This window comes from Psittacula echo (assembly GCF_963264785.1).
Source record: "Psittacula echo genome assembly, chromosome: 3".
In the NCBI taxonomy this organism is placed as follows: domain Eukaryota; kingdom Metazoa; phylum Chordata; class Aves; order Psittaciformes; family Psittacidae; genus Psittacula; species Psittacula echo.
The window spans coordinates 111,789,551-111,811,052 of record NC_137736.1 but is presented as its reverse complement, the minus strand read 5'-3'; the positions used below and the strand labels follow the sequence as shown (position 1 = coordinate 111,811,052).

Here is a 21,502-nt window from a genome sequence, read left to right as displayed (position 1 = left end):
TGCTTAGTATTACAGCACAAAAGCAATTCGCACAAATACCAGCTCTATAACCTTTACCAGTGATATATTTTGCTATTAATTTTCCACTGAAACCTGAAGTGTAAAATACTGACAAAGCACTCTATCACCTAGGCAAAACTGATCACTGCATCAACCCAACGGTTAGGCTTTTACAAGGAAATACCTGATAGTACTTCACCAGGAAAACCTGCTGACTTCACAGCTTGTTTAGAGTTCAAATACAGTGAACTCAGTGATACTGACACACTTTGTTGCTTGGATTTTTTTTTTATTTTATGCTGTATTTTCAAAGAAAATAAATCAAAACATAAACCAACAATAAAGAAAAAGGTCTAAGTCAAAAGCGTCAAACAAGACGTTTCAAAAGATAATGGCTTGCAGATCTCTAATAAATTTTTTTCAGAAACCTAAATAAGTAAAACTAAATACACAGTTTCTTGTTTGTGCAATGATCCTGTTCCAAGGTATCATTTTACTTATATTGTTTCAAGAATATATTTTATTCATTTGAAATACTGAGTGAGGTCTTATCTACCCACATTCAGCTTTTTCTTTTTTAAATCAGTAAGTACCGCTACCAAGAGGAACTTGTAATCTATCACTAATCCCTAACAAATAAAGACGGGATTTGCTGCACAAGCAATAGTCAAATCACATCACCCTCAGAGGCCAAAGAGTGAAAAACCTCAAGTGAAAAACACTTGAGTGAAAGCGTTGTGAAAACCAACAAGTAACAGAAGAGCAACCCCAAAGGAGAGAAATACGACATCATAGCACAGATGCAAGAATAATTCAAAATTGAATTATTAGGGGTTATTTTTAATTAAAAGCATTCATGTCTAGGAAAAGCACACATCTGTGCACTTACCAAAACACCCAGCAAATTAATTTTCTTGTTCTAAACTTGCAAACTAAAACAGTAGTGTCATGAACTGTTGCACTCATCAAAACAAGACACTATTTCTAGAGCTTAAGAGCAATTCGCATATCAACACCTAATGATTTGATTACTAATCATTATCATAAACATTACCAGCTGCTGGGTTCTACCAGCGCAGTTGGGAGGCCAGACAATATAAATAAAAGAATACGTTCCCAAAATTTAAAAGAGAAATCTCAATAAACAAGTTGGGCAGTATTTTGATTCTTCAGAAGTGGAAGATCATAACTGGCAAAAAACATGACTAGCAAATAAAACAAAAAGAAACAACTCTGTTCAGCTTGTTTTAAAGGTAAAAGATACTAAAGAAATCTATTTCTATAACTGTTTCAAAATCTACTATATATTTAATCTCTTGATTATCGTGGGTATGGAATCTGCAAGAGTGATCTAATCCCAGATTCTTCTACTGAGCTCAGTGATTGGGGAAGAATTACTTCTGAAGAGATAGTGAAGGTTCTTTCAGACTCCTCACTGTCCTACCAATCAAGGACACAGTTAAAGCGCTCCCTTTTATCTTATGCCCCAAATATACACTCTGTAGAACAGAAGACAGACTAATGATTTCCAATATTTTATAACAAAAAGGTCTCTTAAGGCGAGTTGGTTGAACATCTCTCCGGAAACACAAGTGCAAAAGTCAGTAATTTCTGCAAACTTCTTGGATCATCAGAAGCAAAGACCTATGCAGCTTCTCAAGTGTCTCTCCCAGAGCAAAAAGCAGGAGCTTCCAAGACTGTAAGCACCAAGTAACTGTCTTGACTACGTTAGCCACATATGAAAAGTCCCTGCACATCTCTTTTTTTGCCTTTGCAAGCAAGATGATCAAAAGACACAGAGATAAAGCCTTGCAACAGTTTTCTCCCAGTTCTGCTAACCACTATAGCAGCAGGCAGTCTAACCATAATCAAAGTAATCTAAGCAAAGCAGAGAAAATCTAATACACTTAAGACATTAACCCATTCTCACTTACTGATATTATTGATAATATGCATATTTTAATGAACAAATTAACATCTTTAGGAGTTCATAAACTTCAGAAATAGTCTATTTTCTTCAAATGAGGACTGGTTTTCCCTCCCCAGGAAGAAGTAGGGAAGAAAAACCCCCTACCAATACATTCGCAAGTTTTTTTCCTGCATGAGTTCAGGCAGAGTACCTTCAAGGGGAGGTTGTTTTCATTTGTCTGTTTACTGCTTTCTTCTTTTTCTGAATGCATCAGAGGAAAAGACAGATTTTCATGCCTGCTTGTGTTCAGAACATAAAAAACAAAAAAGAGTTCAAACAGCTAAGTACTGACTATTGCTAACTGCGTGATACTTAATCGGGATATCAATTACTTAAGCTAAATAGAGAAGATTTACCCACTTTATCAAAGCTGGTTTAAATGGTACTATGTCTGAACTATTAGCACTTATTACATATATACCTATCCTCTATATATTTATGCATACTAAAAAGATATATATTCATCTCTAGGCCTTGCAAGTTACAGCATCTTTCAACTTCAAGGAAGACAGAAATGTTATTCCATCAGTGAAAAGGTGGCAGCAAGTCAGCTCCATTTCTGAAGAGCTGACAGCAGAGTACTGTAGTACAGAGATGTGGCAACTACAACATCCTTATGCTTCCATGCTACAAAATTCTAAACTGATTTTGACAGAAGTAACAGAGTAACTACACAAGAAGCCTTGGAAATGTTTCTATTTTACATAGTTTTGTTCCTAAATTTCTCTATCAGCCAAAATAGGGATAAAGGAAACACTATAGCCTCTTTTATCCCCCATGGACTTAAATAGTCCATGTAGTGCTTAATACACACTTTTACTAACACATTCTAAAACTCTGGTGCAGAAATGGGGGCAGGAGGGAAACTACCAACCTTCAACATGTCCTTTACTTACTTCAACTTTCAGTTCCTATTGCAAGGAAAAGAAAGTTGAAGGACACATATATGATTGGAAAATGGATGACCCAGGAAACTACACACCAGTCAGTCTCACCTCTGTGCCTGGCAAAACCTTGGAGCAGATTCCCCTGGAAGGCATCCTAAGGCACATGAAAAACAAGGAGGTGGTTGGTGACAGCCAGCATGGCTTCACTAAGGGGAAATCCTGCCTGACCAATTTGGTGGCCTTCTGTGATGGGGGTACGAAACTGATGGACAGGGGCAGAGCAGTTGACGTCATCTATCTGGACTTGTGCAAAGCGTTCGACACTGTCCCACATGGCATCCTTGTCTCTAAATTGGAGAGACATCAATTTGATGGGTGGACCACTGGGTGGATAAAGAACTGGCTGGATGGCCGCACACAAAGAGTTGTGGTCAATGGCTCAATGTCCAGCTGGAGACCGGTAACGAGTGGTGTCCCTCAGGGATCGGTGTTGGGACCGGTCTTGTTCAACATCTTTGTCGGTGACACGGACAGTGGGATTGAGTGCGCCCTCAGCAAGTTTGCCGATGACACCAAGCTGTGTGGTTCGGTTGATACGCCTGAGGGAAGGGATGCCATCCAGAGGGACCTCGACACGCTTGTGAGGTGGGCTGATGCCAACCTGATGAAGTTTAACCATGACAAGTGCAAGGTCCTACACCTGGGTCGGAGCAATCCCAGGCACAGCTATAGGTTGGGCAGAGAAGAGATTCAGAGCAGCCCTGAGGAGAAGGACTTGGGGGTGTTGGTCACTGAGAAACTTAACATGAGCCGGCTTCAGTGTGTGCTCACAGCCCATAAAGCCAACTGTATCCTGGGCTGCATCAAAAGGAGCGTGACCAGCAGGTCAAAGGAGGTGATCCTGCCCCTCTACTCTGCTCTCGTGAGACCTCCCTTGGAGTATTGTGTGCAGTTCTGGTGTCCTCAACATAAAAAGCACATGGAACTGTTGGAACAAGTCCAGAGGAGGGCCACGAGGATGATCAGGGGACTGGAGCACCTCCCGTATGGAGACAGGCTGAGAAAGTTGGGGCTGTTCAGCCTGGAGAAGAGAAGGCTGCGTGGAGACCTCACAGCAGCCTTCCAGTATCTGAAGGGGGCCTACAAGGATGCTGGGGAGGGACTCTTCATTTGGGACTGTAGTGATAGGACAAGGGGTAACTGGTTCAAACTTAAACAGGGGAAGTTTAGATTGGATATAAGGAAGAAATTCTTTACTGTGAGGGTGGTGAGGCACTGGAATGGGTTGCCCAAGGAAGTTGTGAATGCTCCATCCCTGGCGGTGTTCAAGGCCAGGCTGGATAGAGCCTTGGGTGACACGGTTTAGTGTGAGGTGTCCCTGCCCATGGCAGGGGGGTTGGAACTAGCTGATCTTAAGGTCCTTTCCATCCCTAACTATTCTATGATTCTATGAAGATAAAGACAACAGTTCCATGAGCAATAGCAACAAAAAACAACTGATCGTAAGTGTGCTTTTCAGTTCTACTCAATGCACCCAAGAGAATCCCTGGAAGTCATGGAGTCTGACTTAGCTTTAGGTTGCTTATAAGATAATACCATGGAAAAGTTAACACAGATTCTAGAATGCACACTTTCAGTAAGAAGCTAAAAAGTAATACCGAAGAAGTTTCTCACTGACAGGCTGAGAGCTGGGGTGGTACAGCCTGGAGAAGGCTTCAAGGAGACCTCAGAGCAGCCTACTAGTAATTAAAGCAGACCTACAAGAAAGCTGGAGAGGAACTTTTTATAAAAGCAAGTAGGGATAGGATAAGGCGGAACGGCTTTAAATGAGAACAGGGGAGATTCAGATTAGATATTAGGATTAAGTTATTTTCTGTGAGGGTGCTGAGACACTGGCACAGGTTTCCCAGAGAAGCTGTGGCCGCCCCATCCCTCGCAGCGTTCAAGGCCAGGTCGGATGGGCTTTAAGCAACCTGGTCTAGTGGAAGGTGTCTCTGCACATGGCAGGCGGTTGGAACTGGATGAGCTTTAAGGTCCCTTCCAACACAAACCATTCTATGATTTAAGGAGACAGGGACAAAGCACCCCTAATGATTAAATCGCGTAGAAAAACATGTCACTGCCCCAAGATCCTTCCCAACACTCTACAAAAAAAAAAAAAAAAAAAAAAAGGACTTGTAAAACCACAGTACCTGATATTTCACATATTTTACTCTATCACACTTCCTTGTATTGAATTTGTCAGTGCTCTGTCATTCTCAGAACTTCACACACTAATATCTCAACTCAAAAATGTTTAGTAATATCCACAGAAGCTGATGAAAGCAGATACAGGGTTAAACCCAAAGTGAGATATCTCCAAAATATGCCTGCATCCTCCAGCAATTTGATGCTCAGCAGCTTTTCAAACAGTAAGTTTTAACATACATTTTTTTCTTTTACCTTATTCTTGTCTGGATAAACGTGAAGTGTCAGTATTTGCAACACACTGGACAAGTTCACTGTGCATCATCTGAAAGTGCATTTATTTCATCTGCTCTATCATTCATTTTGCCTATGAGTTACAGCGAGAATCAGCAGTTTACTGCACAAGTACCAAACACGGCATATAGGCAGATTTTAAATACAATGCACCGGGGTTAGCACAAGTCTCCAAGTTACCACAACTCTAACAGCAAAGCACCTCTCAGTGAGGGCCTCCCAATTCCTGTCTAACTCTACAGCAACATATAACCAAGCAAGTAACATTCTGCTCCACAAAACCCGGCTGTCTCAATTCTGTTTCTAGTTTACTACTACTCAATGACTGAAGAAGAGCTGTAATGGAGGGATGCTGACTCTTTAGAAAAGAGAGGCCCGTAGGACAAAGAGAACAATTTACCTTTGATGCCTCGTTTAAGGAAAGGCTGAGAGCTGAGGCTGTTCTGCCTACAGCAGAGAAGGCTGGGCAGTGGGGATGGTGTCCTCAATATAAATAAAAATATCTGAAGAGAGGGTGTAAGGAAGACCGACCCTGCTTTTTTCCAAAGGTGTAAGCACAGAAACACACAGTAAGTAAAACACCACGCGGATCAGTACCATTACAAGTATCAAAACACATTAACTCGGGTTAACTCAAAACTAAGTTCCCGTTGCTCTCTGCCGCACGCGCTATCGCAGCCCAGCTCCGGTGGGGCAAAAAGGACCCTGCCCAGAGCGTCCCCTCCGCCAGCTGCCGGTGCGGCCGGAAGGCAGCGGCCAGGGCCGCCCTGAGCAAGTTGAGACCGCCCCACACCCGGCCTGGGGGAGGTGGCACCCGGGAAGGGTAGTGCCGTGCCCTCACCTTTGCTCGCTGCTCCCTGTGCGCCGCCGGGCTCTGCTCACCCTCACACCCGGACGCCATCGAAGCTCCACACCGGAAGCCAACCGCCGTGCAGCAGCCCCGCCGTACAGCGAGACCGCAAAACTGTCGTAAACGGCGTCCCGGACAACGGCGGGGCGGCAACGGCTGGGGCGGCTGAGCCATTGCCCATCCCGGTAGCATCGCTCAGCCCCTCAGGCTTCGGCAGTGGCCGGCCCTAGCGCTGTCGGTCCCATGGCAGAGTTTCCCCAACTTCCTTCATGGCTTCAACACCAAAGGTAGCTTGTGGAGGTATATCACGGCCTCGCAGGTGAAGGTCACAGCAGGTACCGTGTACCCTAGTACCCTACGCAGCTGCAGGGATGTGCCCGCGGGAGGGGAGGAGAATTAAAAGTCGCCTTCAAGCACTTGTAAGTTGCAGTTGACCAACAGTGTTTTTGACAGAGCTGCTGTATATCGGGTAAAGTAAATGTTTATCTGAGAGATGGTTTCTTTGAGATGAGATCAGAGCATTATTAATGTGTCTGACACCAAATGTGTTCACAGTTGGCAAGTAATTATTTAGGTAAAGGTCTAGCAAGTGCTTGGGTAATTTGTTAGCTGTTTGCATGTACAGTATGCAAACAAAGACAGTGTGTTTGCAAAGGGATAATGGTAATTTGATCATCATCTCCATGGCGGTATTAAATATGTAAATTGCATTTGCATTTTTGATCAATTTATGCTATGACAGTTAACATCATCTCAATAAAAACCTGCTGTAGATCACCACTAGGTAGAGCATGATAACTGATGGAGTTTCGTAGGCACCATTTGGAGAAGCAGCACGTGAACCCCCTTTGGGAGCCATTTACAAAGCAAACAGATGGATATAAAAGACATTCCAGCAGGATTGACTAATGCTATGCTCAGTCCTTAGCTATATGCAGCATTTGGTGTTATTCTTGATATCTGTAACCTTCCACATCTTAATAAGGCAGTACTGTAAATTTTCATTTAAAAACACGTTTCCAGTACTCCTGGTTTTAGGAGATAAACCATAATGCAAGTACACTGTAGAATCTCAAAAACTGAAGAACAATAAAACCCAAAAAGCTGTTTTATAAACAGGATCATCTCCTGTTGGGGTTTTCGAGAGCTGACTTTAATTTTGAAGTCAGCAATTAGGGAAAGGGTGACAGAATTTAATACTATTTCCTCTCCTCCTCCTCAAGGAGGATTTTCTCAGAGGAAGCAGGCAAATCTGAAAGTTTAGCCTTATTCCTTTCAAGATCTTACTATGTATGAGAGCTCCTCACATGCTCAGAAATCTCCAGTGAGCCTAGAGAATAAGTCCTTGGCATACCACTTTTAATCATCAGCTGGGCACCTCTGTTCAGTTGTTTCATTGTCAATGCCAACATTAAACACACTAATAAAACAGCCATGCTTCAGAGATACTGATCTTTGCTGAACTCCAGCAGGGAGACACTGACCTTGCAGAGTCAGTTATGGTTTCCTATTTAATGGCATATTTTACACTTCCTCTGAAAGAAGCTGCTGACTCTCCAACTGACCTGTGTTATAAACTTGCTGCTAACCTTCACTGCTTGTCTTCAGTGCTCTGTAACTAAATGCATTTGACCAGCCTCTATCAATGTCTTTATAAGATGTCTCGCCCTTTTGACATGTCCACCTTACCACCCAGTTTGATGTCATCAGCAGACTTGGTGAGGCTGCTTTCAGTCTCATCATCCAGATCACTTATGAAGATGTTGAGCAGTGTGGGGCCCAGTATTGATCATCAGGGACTCCACTTGCAGCAGCCTTAGTAAAAAACATTGTGTCTGAAGTTAGTGCCATAAAATGGTAGAACACCTTACTCAAAAATCAATGCAGTGACGATATCTGGGTTATTAGTTGGTCATGCCTGAATTGTGCAGTGAGTACCTGAGCTGAAAAACCAGACAACTTTCTACTGTCCATCATAAAGAGTGCCCTGGCAGCAATAAAAAGCCCCCATGACACTGAGGATCCTGACAGCCTGCCTTGGAAGAGAGGATTCAGCTTGCAATGAAAACAAATTATGAGAGTGCTGGATCGAAGAATGATTCACCCATTATTCCATGTTCAATAGTAAGTCATGTGTTGTCTGCCCCTAAGAGAGGGTTATTTTGTTAACTTGCTCAGCTACTGTAAAAGTGAGTGCTCTCTTCAGCTGTAGTTCAGCAGACCAGGGGTATGGGGGTTAGAAACATCCATTTGCCTTCTCCACACCTCAGCTTCTCAACTGTACTAAAGAGACTCTTTCATTGGGGAAATTCTTCAGTGACAAATACTACTAATAAATGTTTTGTGAGGAGGCTGTTCCATATGTGAAATGACAACTCATTCAGTGCATTTCTTGTGGGGCTTTTACATGCTTTGTGTTTCCTTTGAGAAGTCAAAACCAAAGACTTTCATCAGATAAGAAGCTCATAGCAGGGATAACACCCATCCTGTCCTTGATTTGCTGGATAGACATAAGGAAGAAGTTCTTTACCATGAGGGTGGTGAGGCACTGGAATGGATTGCCCAAGGAAGTTGTAAATGCTCCATCTCTGGCAGTGTTCAAGGCCAGGTTGGACAGAGCCTTGGGTGACATGGTTTAGTGCAAGGTGTTCCTGTCCATGGCAGGGGGGTTGGAACTAGAGGATCTTAAGGTCCTTTCCAACCCTAACTATTCTATGATTCTGGTAACACACCATTTTAGAAATCATTTCTTTGAGGGAAATGGGTGCCTGTTCAGCCTGGGAGGTCCAGAGGCGCACATGTCAGGGAGTTTCAAATCAGCTGCTTTCAAAATGAGATATAAATACTGACTCAGATCACCTGACTGAGACAGAAATTAAACCCCTGGGGCTTTAGTTTGTCAGTCCTTATGCCTCAGATGAATGCAGTAATAACTCAGACAGTCTTGGGCAGAGCTTCAATGCAGTGCAATGAGTTGCTTTTGGTTTTAAAGTGACATTAAGGCATAGTTTTGCTTTTTAAAGGTAGGTCACTTCCAGAATCCACGTTGTAGCCTAGTCCCATAGGCGATTGTATCAGTCCATTATTTACAAGAGCAGCAATACCTTAAGCTGAAATTACAGACACTCTGTACGGAGAAACCACAGCCTTTGGCTGCTCCAGAGACCTTGGGGCTGTCTTTGCCCTTTTCTCCTGCTGTTGCTCTGTCCAATGCACACTCACACAGGCAGCACCCAGCAAACTAAAGGAAGCTGCTGCAACAGTCCCAGTTGGACTCCACAGGTGAAGTAGAATCATAGAATCATAGAATCATAGAATAGTTAGGGTTGGAAAGGACCTTAAGATCATCCAGTTCCAACCCCCCTGCCATGGGCAGGGACACCTCACACTCAACCATGTCACCCAAGGCCTCATCCAACCTGGCCTTGAACACCGCCAAGGATGGAGCATTCACAACCTCCCTGGGCAACCCATTCCAGTGCCTCACCACCCTCTCAGTAAAGAATTTCTTCCTTATATCCAATCTAGACTTCCCCTGTTCAAGTTTTAACCAGTTACCCCTTGTCCTGTCACTACAGTCCCTGATGAATAGTCCCTCCCCAGCATCCTTATAGGCCCCCTTCAGATACTGGAAGGCTGCTATGAGGTCTCCACGCAGCCTTCTCTTCTCCAGGCTGAACAGCCCCAACTTTCTCAGCCTATCTTCATATGGGAGGTGCTCCAGTCCCCTGATCATCCTCGTGGCCCTCCTCTGGACTTGTTCCAACAGTTCCATGTCCTTTTTATGTTGAGGACACCAGAACTGCACACAATACTCCAAGGGAGGTCTCACGAGAGCAGAGTAGAGGGGCAGGATCACCTCCTTTGACCTGCTGGTCACGCTCCTTTTGATGCAGCCCAGGATACAGTTGGCTTTCTGGGCTGTGAGCGCACACTGAAGCCGGCTCATGTTCATTTTTTCATCGACCAACACCCCCAAGTCCTTCTCTGCAGGGCTGCTCTGAATCTCTTCTCTGCCCAACCTATAGCTGTGCCTGGGATTGCTCCGACCCAGGTGTAGGACCTTGCACTTGGCAACTTCATCAACTTGGTTAAACCTCATCAGGTTGGCATCAGCCCACCTCACAAGCGTGTCGAGGTCCCTCTGGATGGCATCCCTTCCCTCAGGCGTATCAACCGAACCACACAGCTTGGTGTCATCGGCAAACTTGCTGAGGGCACACTCAATCCCACTGTCCATGTCACTGACAAAGATGTTGAACAAGACCGGTCCCAACACCGATCCCTGAGGGACACCACTCGTTACCGGTCTCCAGCTGGACATTGAGCCATTGACCACAACTCTTTGTGTGCGGCCATCCAGCCAGTTCTTTATCCACTGAGGGGTCCACCCATCAAACTGATGTCTCTCCAATTTAGAGACAAGGATGTCATGTGGGACAGTGTCAAAGGCTTTGCACAATCCAGGTAGATGACGTCAACTGCTCTGCCCCTGTCCATCAGTTTCGTAGCCCCATCATAGAAGGCCACCAAATTGGTCAGGCAGGATTTCCCCTTAGTGAAGCCATGCTGGCTGTCACCAACGACCTCCTTGTTTTTCATGTGCCTTAGCATGTCTTCCAGGAGAATCTGCTCCAAATAATAGGGGAGTCTCCTCCTTTAATTTCAATAGAGAATCTAAAACAACATGGGGATGGGAGCATGTCTTTCTCTAATGAATTTGTGAACACTCATGAAAAAAAATTATTGGGACCAATGAGGTCTTGCTGCATGGAAAAGGCTCCAAGGCAGTCCAGCACTGTAATGATAATTGTAAAGAGAATTTAACTGCCACAGAGATGTCTGTAATTGCCTCTTTGGGCAGCAACTTGAAGAATTCTCTCCAATTTTCACCCCACAACTCCTCAAATTACCTTTAATTTTTCTCCTGTTTTTTTTTAATACTACTGTGTTAAAAGGGAAGGGTAATTTCATATCCAATCCTTGTGTCAGCCCTTGACCCAGAAATAGCTATAAATACTGAGTAATGTGGCTGACATCCCAAGCCACCTAGGTGCAGCTGAATCCAATCTTAGTCTCAGACTTGGTCAATGATTTATGTCTAATAGAACAAATATAGGAATAAGAAAGTCCTTTTGTTGAGTCATGAGTTCAGACTAGATCCTCTTGCTTTCTAAACTCCTCCTTAGAAAGGAGTCTAGGTTCAGCTGGATCTAGACTTAGTCTCATACCTGGTCAGTGGTATTCATCTAAAGGGTTACAAGTATCATTTAGCAGCAATTTGCAGTTTTAAGATGAATCACAAGATTTCTAGCAACACTTAATTATTAAAGCTAATATACATGCACTTGTAATCAAATACCTAAACCAACACATGCATGCACACTAAGATATATATGTGAATAATTATGCATATAAATATATATTCATGTTTATACATGTCACACAGGAATAGTGCCTTATTAATAAGGTCTTTATGCCTTATAAAGCCAAGCACGCATTAGACAGGGTAGATAGGTGAGAAGTGACTTCTGCCCTGTATTTCCTCCTACCTGTTCCTCCAGGAGACTGCCTTGCTTGTCAGCCTGGCCATATGTATTGACTCATCTGAGAGGATTATTTGGGAAGAGCAGAGATGCGGGAAGAGCTCTTGCCATCCTAACAACGCTCCTATGAAGGATCCTGGTGTGGTAAGTGTAGCTGTGGCCTGCAAGCTAACTCCACGTCTTTCAGGTTTTGCAACACAATTGCAAGAAAACAGGAGCAGTGCCATAGACTGCAGAATTATGTTTATTTAACCTGCAAGATATCAAGAGAAAGAGACTAATCACAGTAATTCCTCTAACTCAAAACATACAAATAAGATAAATCTTCATAATCAACGCTGATTCAGTAAAAGGGATTGGTGCAAATGTGCTTCATTGCAGATCAGCTTCTAATTTATGCCCTTGTCACATACAGCCTGAGACCCAAGAAATGTGCACAATAAACAAACATGCTTTTTTTACTGCATTGTTAACAGCACTGCCTCAGAAAGAAGAGTTACAGATATTTTCTGTAAGGCCAAGAAACAAAACTCAAACGCACGTTCAAAAATATGCCTCCTACTCACTGACGCAAGAACCATTCATGCAAGGCCAGGTTCGCTTTTAATGAATGGCGTGCTAAATCACTGCTTTCACTAAACATGTTTGCAATGCAGAATAAGGTGATATGGGCTAGGAATATCTTAGTATGCATTTCAGTCTCTTTCCATTTAATTTTAGTTGAATACAGACAATGTGATGCTCTGACTCCCTTAGAAACGTTGTTTCTTCATCTGAGGCTTAAATTAATCTAGACCAGAAGGAGACCATGTTACTTTGTGAGTAAGAAGAACAGGAAGTACTATAACAGTTTTCCTCTGGTCCATGTAACTGTGGACACCAAGTCTAGCCCAGGGGCAGGATTCTTGCAGGTGACAGCCCTCTCTTTCCAGTGCCAGAGGTCTTAAACCAAACCACCTACCAGAACCAGATGCCTTTTAATGCTCTATGTGCAGCTCTCTTTGCAAATCCCAGTTTACAAAGGCCAGAGCAGAGAATGCTGATACTGGAGGAGAGTCTAATTCATTTCTTGTTAATTAAAAACAATACCAGACTGGTTGGAGGACTCAAAAATACTTTCTGTGTTCTGAATATGGATACTAGTTTCCAGTGTCTTTGCAGTAATTTAACTTCAAGACAATTTGAGAGGCAGCAATATGAAGGAAGACGGAACCAGACATTTGGGTCAGGTGACATATTTCATTCTGGTGGCCTGGTGAGATGAACTGCAAATAAAATACCCTATGATCCTTCCTCAGAATATTGTATGCAGAATAAGGAAAGTGAGATGGGAAGTGAATTTGCTGAGCAAAAATCATTAGAGTAGCAATAAAAAGATGAGCTAGGAGCATTCCTCAAATAAATTATGCTTTCTTGAAGGGCAAGACCCCTTCAAGAAAAGGGTCATGCTAGAAACAGGCTTTTCTGGTAAATTAAAAACAGTATAAGGTTAGTTACCAGTCAGGCTATTTACTTCAGGGCTTTATGTCAAAACTTCCCAGCCTGAGATATGTAAAAAGAACTTATTTTTCAGGAACCAAGAATTGATCTCAGAAAATTTGTGTAGACTTAAAGCTCAACTGTTAAATTCATAGAGTAATTCTTTTAAGTTCTGTGGAAGTCAAATCTTTGGTCATGCTTGCTCCTCTGTGGATATTTCAGACAGAGAGAGGGTTCAAGGACTCATCCAAAAAGTGAGCAGTATTTGGACAGTACTGAGGCTTGTGAGTAATCCAGCTCCCCAGAGGAGTGCAGACGTAGTGATGAGATGGCCTGTTCTTCGAGGCTCCAAGGTTCACATCTCACACAATTCCTTCACACAGAGCCCTTCCCAGGATGGCCAATATTCTTTTAAAAGCCAGTGCTTGATTAAAAAAGTTCTATAAAAGGAGATGGTTAGAAGTAAACAGATGTAGATATGCAAAAGACTGCACATATGTAATGTCTTGCAGGGAGGAGCAAAAAATCTGAAGAGGCTATTTGAATGGGAAATATAAGGTATTAGGATTTTCAAGGGACTTAGGCATGGCATTACTTGTGAATCAAGAGATTATTTCAGTGTTGTTATGTTAGGAAATACGATGTGGGTGAGAGTTTAGAGGCTATGAGGCCAGAGAGAGGAAGCATTCATGAAGGTGCAAAGATGGACAGCACACACAAACAAGGCCTCAGAAAAGCATGTTGTGCACAGAAGATTGATTTGGAAAAGAAGAGAAAGAAAAATAGCAGTTCTGTGTTGCTAGGTTTAGAGAGACCAAAAGAACACACCAAGACTATGCACTGTGCCAATCACATCTGGAAACTAAGCAAGAGACAAGGAGAAAAAAAAAGAATGAACAACCTCTATTTCTCATAATTGCAATCTTTAACTAGAAGAATAAGGCAGTGTGAAAAGCTGTGGAGCTCTGAAAATGGAAAACTGAAGGCACGATTTGCCTTCCAATAGCAGGAGTGCAGGATTCACTGTAATTGTTCTAACAGAGCTTTAGATGTTGTCAGATTGCAACTTGAATGATCGCTGACGAGAACTGCAGCATACTGTAAAGGACTCTGTCTCCCTGAGATGAATGCTTTAGCAGTTCCTTGGCTGAAGGATTATACTTTGAATTCATCCAAGGGTATGAGAAGTCTGACATTAAGATCTGATGTGTATGCAGCTGAATGTGGTGAGAAACGTACCTCTCCATCTTCTGCTCTGCACAAGGCATCAAAGATGAACGAGCTGAGGAGACAGGATGGCTCAGCAACAAAGTATGAGCTATTTTTAATGTTAATAATTTCTAAACTCTGTCTAGGCTTCAGAATCACAATGTCAGTTTTGTTCCAAATTCTGAACAAGGCATCACATGAAGAGCACAAAATCATTTACAAAAATATATATTTCACACTAATTTATTCTACTGTCTTATGCTTTGGTTTAGTAGTTCCCCTTTCAATTGAGATTTCAGTAGGAATGTCAGACAAAGACATAACTAAGAATAAATACATTGATATCATTGATTGTTGTGTTAGAAGATTGCAGCTTGTCTGCATACCAATGATAATTAGTTTTGCATTTGTGGATGAGATTACATCCATCAAGTTAAGAAGAGAGGAACAGCGGCAGACCTTGTGGAGTATATTGGGAGGAGGGAAGGGAAAAAAGGGAGAAAAGGGGAAAGAGGGAAAAAAAGAGGGGGAAGGGGAGGGAAAAGGAGAGGAGCAGGCCAAGCAGGAAGGCAGGCTTACTCAAGGATATACACAAAGTGATTAGAAATGCAGGAAGCTCAGGAAGGAAAAGCATCACAGGAGCAAGGGAAGGACAAGATTTCAAAACAAGAACAGATGACATTCTCAAAGGTAAAATGAAAGTCAGTGGAGATGAAGCTTTAAAACCTTGGCTAAGAATAAGTCTTAATTTTGCAACTGTCTGATAGGAGATGTACTGAATATTTTGCTGCTGACCTGAGATGTGGGCTTCAACATCAATATATTTTCAAGTTAGGTGAGATGTATCAGTCTGGAAATCTGTATCTAGTTTGTCAATGAGAGCACCATCAGGCACTGGAAGAAGCTGTCTGCATTCAACAGGCATCTCTGTAGCAAGTATCTGGTGAGGACACAAAGCGAAAGGAACATGATTCATTTGTGGCCACGTGAGATGTCAGGTGTGCACTTTCAGAGCAGTCTGGACAAAGCCATGCAATTCCGATTCTGCCCCAGGAGGACATACATCAGTTAATGTAGGGCAAGTTATCTGCATAATACATTAGAGTCCAAATGCTGCTGTTGTCAGTGTAATCACTTCATATAAAGCACATTAGCACACATGAAAGCGATTTGCAGTGATGAATGGAATGTCTTTCCCTCTTTTCTCCCCAGTAAATTATAGAAAACTATAGTGACACACAGAAAGTGATAATGACAAGAAATCCTCAACTGCAGCAGCAAGAAGTATACACAAAACAAAGCACACTGGAGGCAGTAACTATTAATCTTCTTTAGTATTTCTAGACAAATCTTTACTCGTTTCTCTTTGCAAATGGAAATTGTTTCTGTTATATTTACAGGCATAACATATCTGAAACTGGAATTCTGAGACTGAAACTTATCCAGATTCTGTTAAATCTGAAAATCTTGTAATGTATGGAAATATTATTACTTTACATCTCTCATAATGCTTGGGATGGCTTACCATCAGAGAATGGTTTGGGTTGGAAGGGATTCTAAGGCTCATCTAGTTCTAACCCCCTGCCATGGGCAGGGACACCTTCCACTACAGCAGGTTGCTCCAAGCCCCGTCCAACCTGGCCTTGAACACTGCCAGGGATGGGGCAGCCACAGCTTCTCTGGGCATCTTGTGCCAGTGCCTCACCACCCTCACAGGGAAGAATTTCTTCCTAATATCTAATCTAAATTTTCCCTCTGTCAGTTTAAATCCATCCCCCTTGCCCTCTCACTACATGCCTTTGTAAAAAGTCCCTCTCCAGATCTTGTCTGCCCCTTTAGGTACAGAAGCCACCTCTTCTCCAGGACAAACAAGCCCATCTCTCTCAGCCTGTCTTCATAGCAGACGTGCTCCGACCTCTGATCATCTTTGTGGGTTCCCCTGAACTTGCTCCAACAGCTCCACATCCATCAGGGGAACACTTTGTACAAATCAGAACATTTGCAGTATGCAGTGACAGCTGCATAACATTAATTTCTGGCACACAGCTCCCCAAACATGCTTATTGCCATTTACTTTATATAGCATATGTCTGAGCTCTGCTCAGGAAAAGATTTACCTATATAGCTGACTTTTAGAGATTCTCTTTATCCTGTACACACACCAGCAGCTTCCTATCGCTCAGACTGAATGCGGGTTTTCTTACCTATATTCAGTATCTCTAACATTTACTTTAATTGTTACTACTGGGATCATGCCATTTAACCGATCACTATTAGTCTCCACCCTCTGCCATCATGCTCTACTGATTGTATCCTGTAGTTTCTATTCACCAAGTTCTTCTGTATAACATGTTCTTACAATCTCTGCTTTTTTGGCTCCTGGAGGCTCAGAGATACCTTGATCAAATCATGAGCCAGTCATAGCATGAACAGACATGAGAGACCTGGCTCTATTTAGGCCAGAGACGAGCACCCCATATCAGCAGCCAGGCCTGATTTGGACCCATCATGCATGTGCAGTATAAATAGTGTCACTCTTCCCAGGAGATCCATTACTTTCAACATGAAGCACCACTGGCTTCTCTCTGCATTGGCATTGGCCTACCGATCTGTTTGTCAAACCCTCACTAAAATACTGCTCCTCTGAATAGGTCTGCAATGTGTCCGAGATGAGGATGAATTATGCTCAGCTCTAGACAGTTTGTTCCTGTACTTCTCAAACCACTGAGTACATAAATTGGGATAAAAGACCTTGACCTAAATATCTGCTTCTCCTGTACAGATTAATTGCTTTGTCTGCTAAGAACAGGCTGATGGCCTGCAGAATTAAAGGCTGAATACCTGGCAGATTCTTCTGAACTGCACATCTTCCCAAGTCTTCATCCTGCTATACATACCATCCTGCATCCTACCATGCAATAGCTTTTCCAGAAGAAACTTGAATGCTGTTTGCTAATGCAGCAATGTGTGAATTCTCTATCTTGATGGTTTGTAATTCAGCTGTCAGTTCTTAAAAAAACCTTATTATAAACATGCCAATATACTTGTAGAAAATATGGAGAGATAGGCAAAGCAAAGCTTGGGAGGGTGTCAAATACCATCTCCTGCTATCTGGACCCTCAGTACATATCTGCATGGATCCATGGAATAATCTTGAGCTTGGGCAGTCTCATCTTCTCAGGCCTCTTTCCTCCTACAAACCACCTATCTCATGAAATTTTTCCCCATGCAGACATCTCAAATGGAGTTTTCAGCATAGCTGAGAGATGGGATCTGTGGCTTAAGACACATCTCAGTCTGCCTTTGCCAGTGAGGAACACACCTGAGGAATCAAACTCTGTGTGAAATGCAAGCAGACAGGAGCAGCCAGCTGCACTCACACTACACAAACATGAAGAGCACATGCCACAGAGAACGTACAAAATAAGGCAGAAGGAAACAGCGATACAGATGAGGGGAGCAAGGAGTCAGCCGGCTGTGGGACAGGCAGTAGCTACTCATTGCATCACTGCAAAGGGCAGAAGTAAGGGGACAAGATAGTACGTACTATTAAAGCATACAGAAGACAAGACAAGAGAGTTAACCCAACCCATTTTGGAATTTGCAGAAATATGGACCCCAGTAACATGGGAAAATTGTAGGCTGTACATTGAGACCCCTCCCAGATTCACATAAAATGGGAAAAACCAGACTAACCAGCCAGTCCAGAGGGTGAAGCTTGGCTTGCCTTAAGGGACAGTAGTTGGGATGGGATCTTTCTGTATTGATGTTTTATTTTCATGTTTGATAACCTGTAGTGATAGGACAAGGGGTAACGGTTTCAAACTAAATCAGGGGAAGTTCAGGTTGGATACAAGGAAGAAATTCTTTACTGTGAGGGTGGTGAGGCACTGGAATGGGTTGACCCAGAAAAGTTGTGAAGGCTCCATCCCTGGCAGTGTTCAAGGCCAGGTTGGACAGAGCCTTTGCTGAAATGGTCTAGTGTGACGTGTCCCTCCCCATGGCAGGGGGGCTGTAACTAGATGCTCTTAAGGTCCTTTCCAACCCAAGCTGTTCTATGAAACAAAGAATTTACTTAAAATGAAAGTTTAAAGCTTTTTGTATTGTTTCTTGCACATGGATATTACTTCTTTTTTTCCATATGCAGAACTTCGCTAAAAACACGCACAAATGTTTCATCACAGATGTTGTTGTTCACATAAAGATCTCAAAAAATCACTAAAAATAGAGAAACAGTTCTGAAAAAAACCCAAACCCAAACAAACACTAAATAGGAAACAAAAAAAAAGGCAAGGATCAAACTTGAGACTTCTGTTGCTTGGTAAAGACTTGGAATGATCACTTGGAAGCTTCACCAGGAATAGGTTCTTAAGTAGATTCTGATACTTTGATCAAGGACTGACATATAAATCTATCAAGAATTCTTCCATCACATTAAAACTGTTGGAGACTTTCCAGAACAGGGAAGATTGCCTTTCCTACTGCATTCTCCTCTATGGTGACTTCATACAGCCTTGAGGAGCAGTACAAGAGTTCATCTTTGCTCACTCTTCCAAGGCCAGTCCCCTCCAAGTTCTCTGAAGAGAGCCTGTGGTCTCCACATAGCTTTTCGGGGCTCTCATTCAGGAGAGCAACACATTGTTTTGTCCCTTGCCATCTGCTGTCCTAAGCCTCTCCCTGCTAAGCTGAACTTGAGCACTTCCAGGGAAATCCAGCCCCTCTGAGGTCTCGGGAGTTTTGTCACTGGCAACGCTGCACCAAATTGCCAGCCTGAAGGACCTCTATGAAATTAAGAGAAGCCCATAGTGCTTTGCAGGTTTAATTTTTTGCCTGCCCCAGGACAACAAATCACATTGGTTTATACCTGGCTTTAAGCCCACAAATGCTCTGAAGCACTTGTTTTGTCAGGGCAGGACAGTGCAACACATCTGTCTGATGGAGGGTCAAGTAGGGTGGCCTGGTGGTCCCTGGAATAGGAGGTTGGGATCTTGGGGCAGTGAATGCCAAAGAGCCACCTCTGGCACGCCATCAGATGTTTGCCTGCATGTGTCCAGCGCTAAACCACAGGTCATATTTCGGCCAGAGCAAAAATTCCCACTTCCACATCCTGGGTGCACTAAGGCACTTTGGGGATGATGGGGACACAGGGAAACCTGGCACAGGAGAGGCACTGGTATTCAAAGCACAGGAAATGCCACACAGAGCTCTGCTTTCCCTTTATCTTCTAGAATGCAAGTGAATAACCATTTAAGAACATTTGTTATTTAAATAAGCCCAAAAAGGAACATCATTATTAGGAAAACCACCACACTGTGAAACCTGTAACATTTAAATCCAATTGTTGACCTTAAAGAGTTTCAGCTCATTACACTTCCAGGAGGTAAAAGGGATGAGTACTGCAGAGGGCAGTTGTGGTGGCAGGTAATTCTGTGTTGTAATGAGGTCCTCGATAAACCTCTGCAATAGATTTTAACATCTACATTCTGTCCTCCCTTGTAATTCTGTCCTTCACCACTTGATTCCTCTCTGAGCATCCTTTGACTTCAATCAAAGAAATAGTTCATAACATTTCCAGGCCTTGGAGAATGTCAGAGTTCTTTCAAACTCTCCTAATGTCTCTGAAGAGCTGACACACTCCTGGACTAGTCCCCTGCTCACAGCTCTTAGGAATGCAAGGAAAACCCCTTTCGGTTCAGTTACATACTGCAAATTCAACCCACACATCAACATTGCCCAAAGCCAGTGTTCTCCATACCAGAACCTCCTTCCAGAACCGGGACCTGCTGAAATCCATCTGGGCTGCCTGCGACAGGGTGAAATAGGAACGGTGACTGGGAGCCATGTGCCAGCACAGCTGCCTCCAACCTGCAAGTCTGAGGCAGGCAGAAGAAGGCCAAGTGCATTCAGCTGTCCTCCAAGTCCTCACATGATTCAGGATGGGGACTTGTTTAGATGTCATAAGTTACAGCAGCCGTGACCTGCCTACACCATAGATATTGCTGTAACTATGGGCAATTATCAGTGAAAAAGGCAGTGAGGGCATAGCCCAGCAGTGCTGGGTTCCAGAGGCACCAGCAGCTGCTCACCCTGCAAAAGCCGGTCCATTATACTTTGATTCTGGAAATCCACTGCAGGGAGCACGCTCCTTTGACAGCACAGGAGCTGTGTTAAATTGTGTTGGTCATTGCAGGCAATGGCAAAAATGGCCACTGTGAGTCAGCCAGCCCAGCATCAGTTCCCCTCTACTCCAGCTCTTCATTCTTCTGAAGTACAGTAAATACAACTTGTTCCACTGCCGACATTTCAGGGTTGAAACTACCTTGCAGAAAATTTGCATCAATATTGCCTTCACTTTAATCTTTTCCCTGTTTTTCTCCAGGGGCATCTGTGCTGTCACCCCTGTCATCCTACGAGCTCTGGTGCTACAGGCAGAGAGCCCTGTGCTCACAGGAGAGCAGGCGTTCAGCAGAGATGGTCAGGGTGTTCCAGCTGGGCAACCTCACACCTCAAAGGAGCTGTCAACACTACAGTGAAGAGCTAGAGAAATCTGGGGAGTGACAGCATGAGCTGTGGGTGCTTCAAGGTCAAGGAAGAGAAAAAGGGCTCTGGTGTCCCCAGCAGCTGTTCCCCTTGTGGAAATCACTACTACCACAACCAAAAGAGTAAATTCCAAACTGAAAGAGATCTATGACCCCCACCAAAACAGGCAGGATATAACTTCAGGCAGCATTTTGACTCTTGAGCTAAACTGCTTCACATGCCATTCACTCATTCAACCGGAGCAAAAGAAGGGAGAGGCAGGCCCTCTGTCTTTCAGAAGCTCAACCCTGGCCTTACTGATTTCCACAGCTGGTATTCTCCCCACTTAATCCTCTTCACTGTAATTCACATAAGTAAAACACTCTGCAGAGGAAATACCTGAATTTGGCCATTATTTAATATACACACAGTACTAGTTACTGTTATTAAGTCAATAAAAAATCTTTATTCTGCTATTTTAAAAGAGGTAATAGCTGCAGCCTGCATTAAAAATAACTTTTGCATGGTCAAAACCAAACAAAACACCACATAGAGTGGAAGA

At 43.2% G+C, this 21,502-nt stretch overlaps 1 protein-coding gene across 3 annotated transcripts in view; it reads right to left on the bottom strand.

The window, feature by feature from the left end:
* Positions 1-6,256, bottom strand: part of CWF19L2 (CWF19 like cell cycle control factor 2) — a 73,024-nt gene extending 66,768 nt beyond the window's left edge. For 2 of the 3 annotated variants that reach the window (XM_080612277.1, XM_080612279.1), the window contains exon 1: positions 6,179-6,256. In XM_080612277.1, the coding sequence (XP_080468403.1) occupies positions 6,179-6,238 (60 nt within the window). In that variant the 5' untranslated portion in view covers positions 6,239-6,256. Of the gene's footprint in view, positions 1-2,120; positions 2,206-2,964; positions 3,007-6,178 lie in introns of those variants that run through there. The other variant, XM_080612278.1, reaches the window with a different exon arrangement.
* Positions 6,257-21,502: the final 15,246 nt, after the last annotated feature.